The sequence below is a fragment of the Cololabis saira genome, chromosome 3 (genome assembly GCF_033807715.1).
Source record: "Cololabis saira isolate AMF1-May2022 chromosome 3, fColSai1.1, whole genome shotgun sequence".
NCBI classification, from domain to species: Eukaryota; Metazoa; Chordata; class Actinopteri; order Beloniformes; family Belonidae; genus Cololabis; species Cololabis saira.
In genome coordinates this window covers 11,884,536-11,897,196 of record NC_084589.1, presented here as the reverse complement: position 1 = coordinate 11,897,196, position 12,661 = coordinate 11,884,536, and the positions used below count along the sequence as shown (strand labels likewise).

Sequence of the window (12,661 nt, the reverse complement as noted above, 5' to 3'; positions counted from 1 at the left end):
AAAGATAACAAACACAAAATGCAGTTTTAAAATCAAGGTTTTTATTAAGGGGACATAAAAATCTAAACCTACATGACCCTGTGTGAAAAAGTGATTGCCCCCTAAACCTAATTAATGGGCTGGGCCCCTTAGCAACTGCAATGAAGTGTTTGCCATAACTGGCAATGAGTCTTTTACAGCTGTGGAGGAATTTTGTCCCACTCATGTTTGCAGAATTATTGTAATTCAGCCACATTGGAGGGTTTTCGAGCATGAACCGCCTTTTTAAGGTCATGCCACAGCATCTCGATGGGATTCAGGTCGGGACTTTGACTAGGCCACTCCAAAGTCTTCATTTAGTTTTCTTAAGACATTCAGAGGTGGACTTGCTGGTGTGTTTTGGATCATTGTCCTGCTGCAGAACCCGAGTGGCTTCAGCTTGAGGTCACGAACAGATGGCTGGACATTCCCTTTCAGGATTTTTTGGTAGACAGCGGAATTCATGGTTCCATTTACCACAGCAAGTCTTCCAGGTCCTGAAGCAGCAAAACAGCCCCAGACCATCACACTACCACCACCATGTTTTACTGTTGCTACGATGTTCCTTTTCTAAGATGCAGTGTTACTTTTACGCCAGATGTAATGGGACATACACCTTCCAAAAAGTTCAACTTTTGTCTCGTCAGTCCACAGAGTACTTCCCCAAAAGTCTTGGGGATCATCAAGATGTTTTCTGGCAAAACTGAGACGAGCTTTATGTTCTTTTGGCTCAGCAGTGGTTTTGGTCTTGGAACTCTGCCATTCAGTCATTTTTGCCCAGTCTCTTTCTTATTGTGGAGTTATGAACACTGACCTTAATTGAGACAAGTGAGGCCTGCAGGTCTCTGGATGTTGTTCTGGAGTCTTTTGTGACCTTGAGGGAATTTTGGTCGGCCGGCCTCCTGGTAAGGTTCACCACTGGTCCATGTTTTTTCCATTTGTGGATAATGGCTCTCACTGTGGTTCGCTGGAGTCCTGTAGCGGAGCAGGCGGGGGGGCAGGGGGGGCGGCCGCCCCGGGCCCACTGCTCCGGGGGGGCCCACCCCGAAGAGGAAAAAAAAAAGTGTTCTGAATAAAATAAGGAACGTTGGACTGTATAACACTTGCGTTCATAAGGATAAAAATGAAACAAATAGTCCCTTCTCCCCGTGTGTGTCTGCCTGTCATGCACGGGTTCGCACGCACATCTGTTTAAGGCTGATTTATGGTCCCGCGTTACATCAACACGCGTCGCCGCGTAACCTACGCCGTACCTACGCCGTAGGAATGCGTGGAGCCAGTTGTCGCATCAGAGCCTTAACTCATGCTGAGTTTCAGCAGCTGAAGTTGATTTAAAAACTCTCTCCGGGCTGCATGGGTGAAGCCAGACTACCAAACCTCACCTTGCTCTCAATCCAGAGGGACTTCGCCGTTGATGAGAGCAAGTTTATTGTGACCAAAAAGACGAGTCATTATGAAATCCAGTGCTGAGGTTGAGGTTGCCAGATCTGACAGGTTCCAGCCTAAATGCAACGTAAAACCCACCGAAATAATGAAAAACCAGCCCGAATTTTACATTCTCTCTTAAAACCATAAATTATTAAATGCGTAATACATTTCATCTTCACATTACTAAATAACCTAAAAAAAAGTTCAGGCTCCAAACAAAAACTACAATAAAATGGAGTAGATTAAAGCAAATATATTATCAGTGAGTTTATTGTGTAAGTTTCTACTTTTCTCTGCCATAATAGAAACTTTTTTTTGTTAATAATTTCTCCTAAATATTTAGTAAAACCCAGGAAAAGCAGCCCAAATATATATTTTTTTAGCCCAATTGGGCTGAAACCTGCCCAACCTGGCAACCTCACCTTGCTCTCAATCCAGAGGGACTTCGCCGTTGATGAGAGCAAAGTGATTGAAAGATGAAGAACCAGCTGATGGTTCGGAAATAGTTCGGATTTGAAAAAGTTTTAAAATAAAAGTTTTTGAATTTTGGATCGTTCAATGTGCTACCCCCCACCCCAGATGTAAATATGTTTTGTTGTGGTTCTCCGCTCACCGCTGGATGAAACCATCATTGGTAAACTGTCATAACAATAATTATTTCTGATAACATTGCCATAATGCTGAATATATGGCCTTTCCTATATTGTTTGTTGCTGTTTGACCGCCGTGTCTGATTGTGTTAAATACATGTCGTCGTCGTGTAGGTTGAACACGTGTGTCTGAATTGTGCTACTTGGCGAATCAGACATCTATGGCTAAGATGAAAACTTAGCCTTAAAAATAAATATATCCCCACGATAAGTCATAATTATGAGATAAAAAAGTCGAAATTATGAGATAAAAGTCGAAATGATGACTTTTTATGTCATAATTATGACTTACCGTGGGGATATTTTTATTTTTAAGGCTAAGATTTCATCTTATTTTTTTCTTTTACTGGCGGAAATGAGCTTCCATAGACATCACTGGATGTCATTTGAGTTTTATCTCCAGTTTGATACTTATATCTTAAAGTCTGCATTAGGCTTATAATTAGGTTTGACATAATGACTGGTAAATCCATGGTGCTAGAACCTCATTTGAATGGTTCTGACCGTGTCGCTGCTGCTGTTGGAATTGTGGTTGGTTGGGCCTGATCTGTGGCATTTTTAGCGATTATGTTCTAACGGGGGTGTTTAGGCCACAAGGGCCCATCTAGAATGCTTCGCCCCCCCTAGGCTGGGACCCCTGCTCCGCCCCTGCTGGAGTCCCAAAGCTTTAGAAATGGCTTTGTAACCTTTTCCAGACTGATAGATCTCAATTACTTTGTATCATTTGTCTACTTTTCTCGTTTGTTCCTGAATGTCTTTGGATGGCAGCATGATGTCTAACTTTTGAGGATCTTTTGGTCTGCTTCACTTTGACAGGCAGGTCCTATTTAAGTGATTTCTTGATTGAAAACCAATGTGGCAGTAATCAGACCTGGGTGTGGCTAGAGAAATTGAACTCAGCTTTCGAAAGAGGTGATAAACCACATTTCATTTATGTTTTAATGGGGGGAGTCACTTTTTCACACAGGGCTATTTAGGTTTGGATTTTTTTTCCCCTTGATAATAAAAACCTTCATTTAAAAACTACATTTTGTGTTTACTTTGTGTTATCTTTGTCTAATACTTACATTTGTTTGATGATCTGAAACATTTAAGTGTGGCAAACATGCATAAAAATAAATCAGGAATGGAGAAAACACTTTCACACAACTGGAAAATAAATTTATATATATATATATATATATATATATATATATATATATATATATATATATATATATATATATAAAATGTATTTGATCTTATTTATGTAACACCAAATATGATCTTATTTATGTAACACCCACACAGCCACAGTGGCACAGATGTTACTTAGGGTGGTGGGAGCTTGTTGAAAAATCTGAACTTTATGTAAATGAGCAGCGGTGCTACCGAGGGGCAGCGTCCAATCACAGACCAGGATTCCCGAAGCAAGGACCCTCAATGCAGATTGTACTTTCATGTTCACACAAAAGTACACTCATTCTCGTGCACACATGGGCAGAGCTGTGCACTAACAAACTTATTTTATCAGTATATTTCATCCAGCAAACTGACATTTTTGCTGATTTGACTGCCGTTTTTACCTGAACTGCTCATGTGAAACACGTATCTGATGGTTGAGGGGCTGTATGGTCTGAACGATTTTATTTGTTACATTAATCCAACGCAAAATAATTAAAAGCCCTGTTTATTAATCACAAAACACAGTTTAAACAATATGACCAAATCCGCTCCGACCCGGTGTGTCAGTGATCAGCGCAGACAGACTGCAGCTTCACCGGGACCAACGATGATGGTTGATGATGATCGAGGACCAACCTGGTTAAGGAGCATCAAACTCACTCTTATCTATGTGGAAATAATGTTAAAATATAAAGAAGGCTTCCCAAAGTGTGATCCATGGCGAATCACACCATGAAAACTGAAGATGTGCAGCCATATATAGAATCTATAGTCTATAATCTAGCTGCACATCTTCAGTTTCCTATTTCACCAAGTCGTACACATATCTATATTATAGATATATGTAGACTATATACACTGTTCCCTTCAGTTCTGCAGCGCAGTTTGAAGCCCCGCCCACTGTCGGCCCCGTATTTTTTTTTTTTTAATGTTCTGTAAATACTGTACTTAAGACAGGAACCGCTGTCTTTTTTTTTCTTAAACTTTATTTAAAAGAATTATCACAGAATAGTATACAGGAACAGTATACAAATAGAATACAGAACATGTGCCAGGGGTGATGTCCGTTATTCAAGATTATACATGTTACACAAGTCTACGGTTTTAATAGTCTTTTCATTTGTTGATTTAGTGATTAATTTTAAGTAAAGTTCCATTTCTTTCTGGAAAACATAAAAGCAAGGGATTTTCTTTGAAAATTTACTCTTATGAATATGAAATTTGGCAGGAAATAAAAACAGATTTATCAAAAAGTAACATTTTCCTTCTTTCTTAGGGAAACAATGGAAACCAAAAACAACTGTCGGCCCCGTACGTCTATTGACGGCCCCGCCACTGTCGGCCCTGGCCCATGGATCTATTATATAACATATATATATATATATATATATATATATATATATATATATATATATATATATATATATATATATATATATGAATGTGATATTAACTATTATTTGAGTTGTTGTTAATCATTATTATATTGACTTCAAAGCTTAGATAACTGCCAAGAATCTTTTTTTAAATAATGCGAAAATAAACGTTTTGCTTGTTGTTATTTTGATAAAATAAATATTTTTTGAATCCGAATGGAAGTGAAACATCTTCTGAATTCTAACGATCCTTGGTGACACTCCCACCACTGGAGGTGTGTTTATGAGGGGAAATAAGTATTGATGGTATTAAAAAAAAACAGAAATACAAGGAAAAGACAGTCCCTGCATTTAAAGAAATACATCCGTAAAATGTTATATCACGGGTCGCTACGACGATTGTGGTGGAGTTTTTACTGCTTCTTCCTACTCCTACCGCGCTGACTGTAACTTGACACTTTGGCTGAGTGTCGCCTCATTTGCATACTCAGTGACTGGATGTTTACGGAGGCTGGAGTCCTGACAGCAGGCTGTGTGAGGACTCACTGCACCGACATGAGAGAAGAGAGGAGGCTGATTAACGTGTGTTTCTATCAGCGGATTTTTCACTTCTAAAAGTTTGATTTGAGGGGGCAGGACATATATACATATATAAAAGCTTTCTGGGCCCCATGGGATTTTTTGTTGCAGTACCGCGGCTGGCCACTGGAAAAAATCGGCGTGGCTTCTGAGCGCGAGGCTGGGGGAGTGCCCTGGCCCCGCCACTGTCGGCCCTTGGCCCCGCCCACTGTCGGCCCCGCCACTGTCGGCCCCTGTTTTATAATACATCCATGGTCGGCCCTGGCACTGTCGGCCCTGGTCCCGCCCACTGTCGGCCCTGGTCCCGCCCACTGTCGGCCCTGGTCCCGCCCACTGTCGGCCCTGGTCCCGCCCACTGTCGGCCCTGGCCCCGCCCACTGTCGTGCATCCAGCTTTCAGGAATCCACCAAACATCGTGATGCTGGTGTCAGGACATTTTTGACGCTTTCAGTGTGAATCCAGGGTCAGGTGTTGTAGGTAAGGATTTTTTATCGATAATTAACATGTAGTAATATGAACTAACTAACTAAGGTTATTCTGGAAAAAAGTAATCATAGACTGAGTTGTGACAACAGCGCCATTCAACACCTGGCAGATAAATGACGGATGAAGTCTAGAGAAAAAAATCTTAGTGATCTAAATTAATATTTAACTGAAGCCTCTCACGTTTATCCTGTTGTCCTGCGGGGGGGGGGAATCCGTCGACTTCTCGCCGTAGGTAGCTATCCTCTCCCCCCCGGGGTTGAAGGAGTTTCCCCCCGGTTGAAGGAGTTCTCTCTCCCCCCACCAGGTGGGACCAGGTGGAGGAAAATCCAGAGGGGGAGGTTTTCCCTGAAGGGAGAGGAATGACGGATAGCTACAGCCAAACAGAGTGAGTGTGAATGAGAGGATCCACCCTGGAACGGTGAGGCTACACGGAGATAAAGAAGACTTTAAATACTAAGGTTCAACGGTGTGGCAAAGAGCAGGCTGGAGCGGGTGGGGACAAGTGTCAGGGGGTGATGTGTGATGTGTGATGAAAGAGTATCAGCAAGATTGAAAAGAAAGATGTACAAGACGGTGGTGGAACCAGAGATGGTTTAGAGACTGTGGTACTGAGGAAAAGACAGGAGGCAGAGTTGGATGTAGCAGACGTGAAAATGTTGAACCCAAGTTACCCCGCTATCTGAAACATATGAGTTTCCCCTTATTTCTGTTTTATCATACTCAGTTTGCATAAGAAGAAGGGATACATCTCCCCTTCCAACCTCAAAGGTTGAGGCCCCAGCCACAAGACGGACTATCATGTGTCTTATCTCAACAGGAGGAAACAGAAACTAGTCCAGTTGTTCACCTGATTGCAGCATCACAGGAGCAGCAGTAGCATCATGGACAGGATCACGTGGACCATGTGCTTGTTGGCCTGTCTGGTCCTCCTGAGCGGCTCCAGAGGAGGTGACTTCTGTTCACAATAAAATGTGTGACCTATGTGTCTGTTTGGTTGTAATATATTTGTTGTTCATTTAGTGAAGTGACAGTGAAACTTCAAAAGCAGTTGGCTCCAAAGGTTCTTGCAGTGAAGCTGCGATCTTTTATCAGCAGGTTTTTCTTTTTGTGTTGTTTCAGATGTCGAGGTGTTCTGTGTCCACGGGCAGATCTGCATTCTCCCATGCAGCTTCCAGGGAGACCAAGAAATCAGTGTCCACTGGTCTAAGAAGACAGAGGCCAAAGAGCTTCGTGTCCACTCATTCTACAACGGCAAGGATGACCTGGGATGGCAGAATGAGCACTTCAAGAACAGGACATCTCTCTCCCAGGATCAGATCTCCCAAAGAAATGCTTCCCTTCTGCTGATGGGAGTGAAAATTCAGGACGAGGGCAGATACAAATGTGTCACCAGCACTGACTATGATAACCAGGAGTCCTTTGTGAACGTGAAAGTAGTTGGTACGTAGAAAAATTAAGAATCCTGGAGTTGATGCAGCTTTTCAGAATCTTTGTACACCTGCATGAAGATCATTAGCAAATATTCTGAACTAAAATGAAACATTAACAATGTGGATTACACCAACTAACTCTAAACACTCTGCAGTCACGTTACACCACATCACATGGATAGAATATCTAAAGCAGTCCAGATGTCAGTGACCTGCAGCAGTCCTGTACTCAGGATAATGCTGCCCTCAGCTCTAAGAAATAGTTTTAACATTTCATATGATGTTTTTATTCTCGTTTTCATTATTTAAATGATGGACAGTTGTATAATTTACTTTTCCCCCCCCAGTTTACACAAAAGCTTTAAGGGGAAAAAACAGTTGAATGTAAACGTACAATCCAGAGTTTGAAAACAGAACAAGTGACACCCTTCGGTGATCTTCAGTCGGAGCAGGATCACTGATCATAAACTTATCCTTTTTTAAATGTTTTATTTATTTTACAGCTGCAGTCGGTGAAGTTAAGATTGAAAAGACGGGAAATGTGCTCAGGTGCAGCTCAGTGGGGATCTACCCTAAACCTGAGCTCACCTGGACCACCAACCCTCCGTCCAGCGAGACCCTGCAGAAAACACCCACAGTCCAGCAGAATGAAGAGCAGCTTTACAGCATCAGCAGCTCTCTGGTACTTCCAGACAACTACACCCACCTGCTGTACTCCTGCACCGTCACCTCTGGCACCAACAACAACACGGAAACCTGGAGTCAGCCAAGTGAGTTTTACAGCTAATACGGGAACTAAACCACACGATCAGTTCATGACATAAAAACATTCATCCAAAACTCTTCAGATACTTAAAATGCCTTATTTGACTTTGAAAGACTGAAAGAGCAGAAGTTAATTCTTTTGATGAGCTCACGTCATTGTCCTTTAACTTCATAGTGGATAAACGGTTTGTGATCCAGCGCTTGGTGTGAAAAATCAGTTTAATTCCTGATCAATGTTTATGTTGCAGAAAACAAACCTGATATTGGAGGAATTGTTGGAGGAATTGTTGGAGGAATTGTTGGAGGAATTGTTGTAGTACTTGCAACTTTGGTTTTTATCTTCATACTCTGCTACAGGGAGCGTATCTGCAGAAAGGTATTTTTAAGTTTTGAAAATCGACAGATGAACACCGTGATATCTTTTAATCTATTTTGAAGTTGAAATGTCAACTTTTGGTGACAAAGTGAAATTAAACCTTTTAACAATTTCTCTAGGATAAAAGTGAAATGATTCCCTGAACTAATCTGTAGATGCTGAAACGCAAAAATGAACTGACTCGGATTGTTTTTTGTTTTTCTGTCTCACTAGAATCAACCTGAAAATTAATTAATGTAACTCTCTGTGTGCATACTGTAACTGATAACCTTAGCAACCATAAATTAAGCTTATACAAGTTAACTGGGTTAAAGTGTTAAAGACATAATTTCTTTCACAGGACTCCTACCACCCCAGACTGTTTGCCCTCCTGCCCTCTGGGAGGCGCTACAGGAGTCTCTGCACACGAACCACCAGGTTCAGGAACAGCTTCTTCCCCACAGCTGTCTCCCTGCTGAACTCAGGCCCCCCCCAGGCCTCTCCAGGCCCCTCCAGCCCCCCCAAGGCCCTCCTATGCCCCTCCAGGCCTCCCCAGGCCTCCCCAGGCCCCTCCGGGCACCTCCAGGCCTCCCCAGGCCCCCCCAGGCCCCCCCAGGCCCCCCCAGGCCTCCCCAGGCCTCCCCAGGCCCCCCAACCCCCTCTACCCCCCCAAAAGTGATCGGGGCTAGTACCCACTGACTCTTTGCACCATTCTGCACAACTGTACATAATATATTTGCACTGGACTTTTTACCTTTTAACTACCTCCTCGCACTACTGTAAATACCTCCACAATCATGTAAATATTGCAATTGTAATAATAAGAGAAATGGTGTGTATTTACAGAGAAAATCCTTTATTTTACCAACGGGGAGAGCGAGCGCAGGTTTTCTCATGACTAAAAGCTCTGGTTTGAAGAAAAGCAATTCTTAAGGAACCCATTTTCAATTTAGAACTTTATACCAAATCTTATTTTTTCTAGATTGGGAGGCCTAAATTTCCTTTTATTTTGAAACTATAATATCAAAAAACTCCCAACAAAATGTTCCAACTTTCATAAACAGATGCTTCTCTCATGGTCATTAATTTATAAACATAGATACTACTTATGGAACAATAAAGACATTATATACAGAAACTAGGGTTGTCACGATACCAAATTTCTGTTTCGATACCGATACCAATATGTATTTCGATACTTTTCGATACTTTTCGATACTTTTTGTAAAAAGGTGGAACACTCTCAAATGTCAATATTTTCCTTTATTTTAAAGCAGACTTTGGGAACAATAACAACAATGAATAAAATAAATAATTGGCATGGGATATTAAAATGTTCAAACCTTTAGAACAGTGTGAACAAGTAAAATAAAGCAATGCCATTCAAATTAAAGTCACCATGTTAAATAAAATACTGTAGCAGCAAAAACTCCTGCTTCTGAGTGGGTGGTGTCACCCTCTCTGAGCCAGGAGCACTGGACTTCTGTAATTGGGGGAGGGAGGGGGTACAGTATTTTAATTAACATGGTCATTTTAATTTAAATGCCATTGCTTTATTTTACTTGTTCTCATTGTTCAAAAGGTTTGTGTTTTGAAACTATAGGCCACATGAAACATTAAATGGGCATAACTAGAAAAATAAATTGAGGCTCATTCTATCATCTACAGGACTGTCTCAGAAAATTAGAATATTGTGATTTTCTGTAATGCAATTACAAAAAACAAAAATGTCATACATTCTGGATTCATTACAAATCAACTGAATAATGCAAGCCTTTTATTATTTTAATATTGCTGATCATGGCTTACACTTTAAGAAAACTCAAATATCCTATCTCAAAAAATTGGAATATTCTGGGAATCTTAATCTTAAACTGTAAGCCATAATCAGCAATATTAAAATAATAAAAGGCTTGCAATATTTTAGTTGATTTGTAATAAATCCAGAATGTATGACATTTCTGTTTTTTAAATTGCATTACAGAAAATAAAGAACTTCATCACACTATTCTAATTTTCTGAGACAGTCCTTTAGGATAGGATTAGATATTGTAGGCTAATGGAATGTTTTACAAAAGTGTGTTTTAATATATAATATTAATTAATATAATTCATTGCCTTAATGGTTTATAATATATATGAAGCATTAAATATTAAAATATAAAAAATATATTAAAGTTATATTATAGTCTGTGGAATTTATTTAAATATTTTAAGATTGTAATTTTTTTTTTTTAAATATTTAAAAAAATTGCCTTTATTAACCATGGACATGTTTTAACTCTCTGTATAGGCTACTGTAGGTTTACTACGGGCTAGGAGAGGCTCTGTACTTCTTTCATTGACATGACAGTGCAGTGAACTGGTGAACAAAGTTATCAGCTGTCGTTCTTGACTGAAGTCGTGGAACAAGTCCGCGTGGTTGTCCTTTAAACGTTTGGACAAGTTTGAAGTGTTGCCTCCTTTTGCGAGACTCACTTTGTCGCAGCGCTCGGACTGCGGTGTTTCTGGGTTCAATGGCTCGCCCTTATCGCTCGGTTTGAACCCGAAATATTTCCACACCGTACTTCGGTCCCCCATTTTGTCCAAAAGTACGGGATTTTCTTCAGCTGCCATCTCTATTTATTTCAACTTTATTTCAACCCGCTCTGTCTGTCTAACACGCGACTTCTCGTTTCTCTCTTTTCCTCCGTCTAAACATGCGAGTGGGAGGGGGAGGCGGCTCCGCTTCTGCAACTACGTCACACTCGCTGAGCTCGCCGTGCTTAAAGAGACAGGCTCCACTTTTTCCAATTCGTTTGCATAGAAAAAATATATAAAAGTACCGTTTGTTTTAAATGCTGGTATAGTACCGTTTTCAAAACTCTAGTACCGCGGTACTATACTGGTACCGGTATACCGTGCAACCCTAACAGAAACAAATCCATATTTTACCCTCACTGGTTTTCCAATAACATTCTTCTGGTTGATTAGCTGTTTATTTCTAATGTCTTACTCCTGACATATCAAGATTTTTTTGTTGAAATTCAATATTATTGTCCCCGTTAAGGAATTTAATGTCATTATAAATGCAATCCCTACTGGAGTCGCTATGTTATTAAAAGGTACGGCTGGACAGAACTTGAATTTAAATTTGTCTTTTGATCCAACCACACTTGAAATTGGTGAGATTTGTTTCTCCTCAAGACGCAATCGCCACTTACGTGCATCGTTTCAGTAGGATGTCGTATCAATTCCATATGTGTTTTTTTTTTTATTGGAATAACTTCGTTAACAATCTTGACTGGAAAAAGATTTGGTCATTACCTCCAACATACTTAATTACTAATAAAATGAAGGAAGTATCTTTTAAAATAATTCACAGGGTCTACCCATGTAAAGTTTTTCTTCAACGCTTCAAAAAAGACAGACATAGACACTGTCTGTTGTTTCTGTGAAGGATCCCCTGAAGATGTTTTTCATTTATTTTGGAGTTGCTCTTTCACTACAAAATTATGGAACAATATCTGTAATTTGATTTGTGTTTGTGTTGAACCACATTTCTCCCTTTTCTTTGAACATGTGTTGTTCGGCTTCATTGACTATCCATCTGTTAAAAAAAACAACTATTTTATATCATTAATCTTATTATATTATTGGCAAAATGGTTTATTCACAAATCCCGTTATATTAATCAAAAGCCGTGTATTTTTGAAAATGAGGTTAAACAATATTTTAGAACCATTAGACTCTAAACGAATGCAAAGGCCATCAAGACCCTAAGTTTGTCTCTTTTTAATGTATTTCTGTAGTTCATTGTGTCCTGATTTTCCGCTGCTGAGTGTTTGTCTCCCCCTGGTGGTGGATTGTGCTGTTTGCATTTTGTCTTTCAATAAAAATAAAAAAAAAACACCGTATCACTGGTGTTATCATTTATCCTTTATTTTCCAGGTATGTGTTAAATGAGTTTAACTATGGAACCGTACTCATAATTTCTTATGTTTTAGCTTTGATGAGAATATTTTTGTGATGTTTAAAAAGTAAAAGAAGTTTTAAAAAAAGTACGTTTTCTTGTTATACAAGAGTAAGCGTGTACGTGTGCCGCTGTTCTGCCAATTCCTGCTACCTGCCGAGAAATGCTACTTTGTGTTTCTGCGCATGCGCACAGTCGATTTTCAAAGTTTGATTGCCACGCTAAATTGATAATTGGCGCGGTCCGCCACCAAACCAGATGCGCCGTTTTTGCATAGTTATGCGGAAGATCCCAGAAAGCACACAATACACTGAATGTTAAAAGTTCGTTTTTTTTTTGGGTGTAATTGATGTCAAGACACCCAACAAAACACAAAAAATCAAGAAAAATGTGTTTTTCATGTCACAATACCTTTAAGTAATTTGAGTTTAGTTTTTTCATCTGCATGATTACCAACC

General features: G+C 40.0%; 1 protein-coding gene across 1 annotated transcript; it reads left to right on the top strand.

The window, feature by feature from the left end:
• Positions 1 to 6,526: 6,526 nt before the first annotated feature.
• Positions 6,527 to 8,930, top strand: LOC133440589 (uncharacterized). The gene is made up of 4 exons (XM_061717906.1): positions 6,527 to 6,649; positions 7,635 to 7,901; positions 8,145 to 8,272; positions 8,613 to 8,930. Exons 1-4 carry the CDS (start codon positions 6,583 to 6,585, stop codon positions 8,928 to 8,930), a joined length of 780 nt encoding a protein of 259 aa, XP_061573890.1. The 5' UTR covers positions 6,527 to 6,582.
• Positions 8,931 to 12,661: the final 3,731 nt, after the last annotated feature.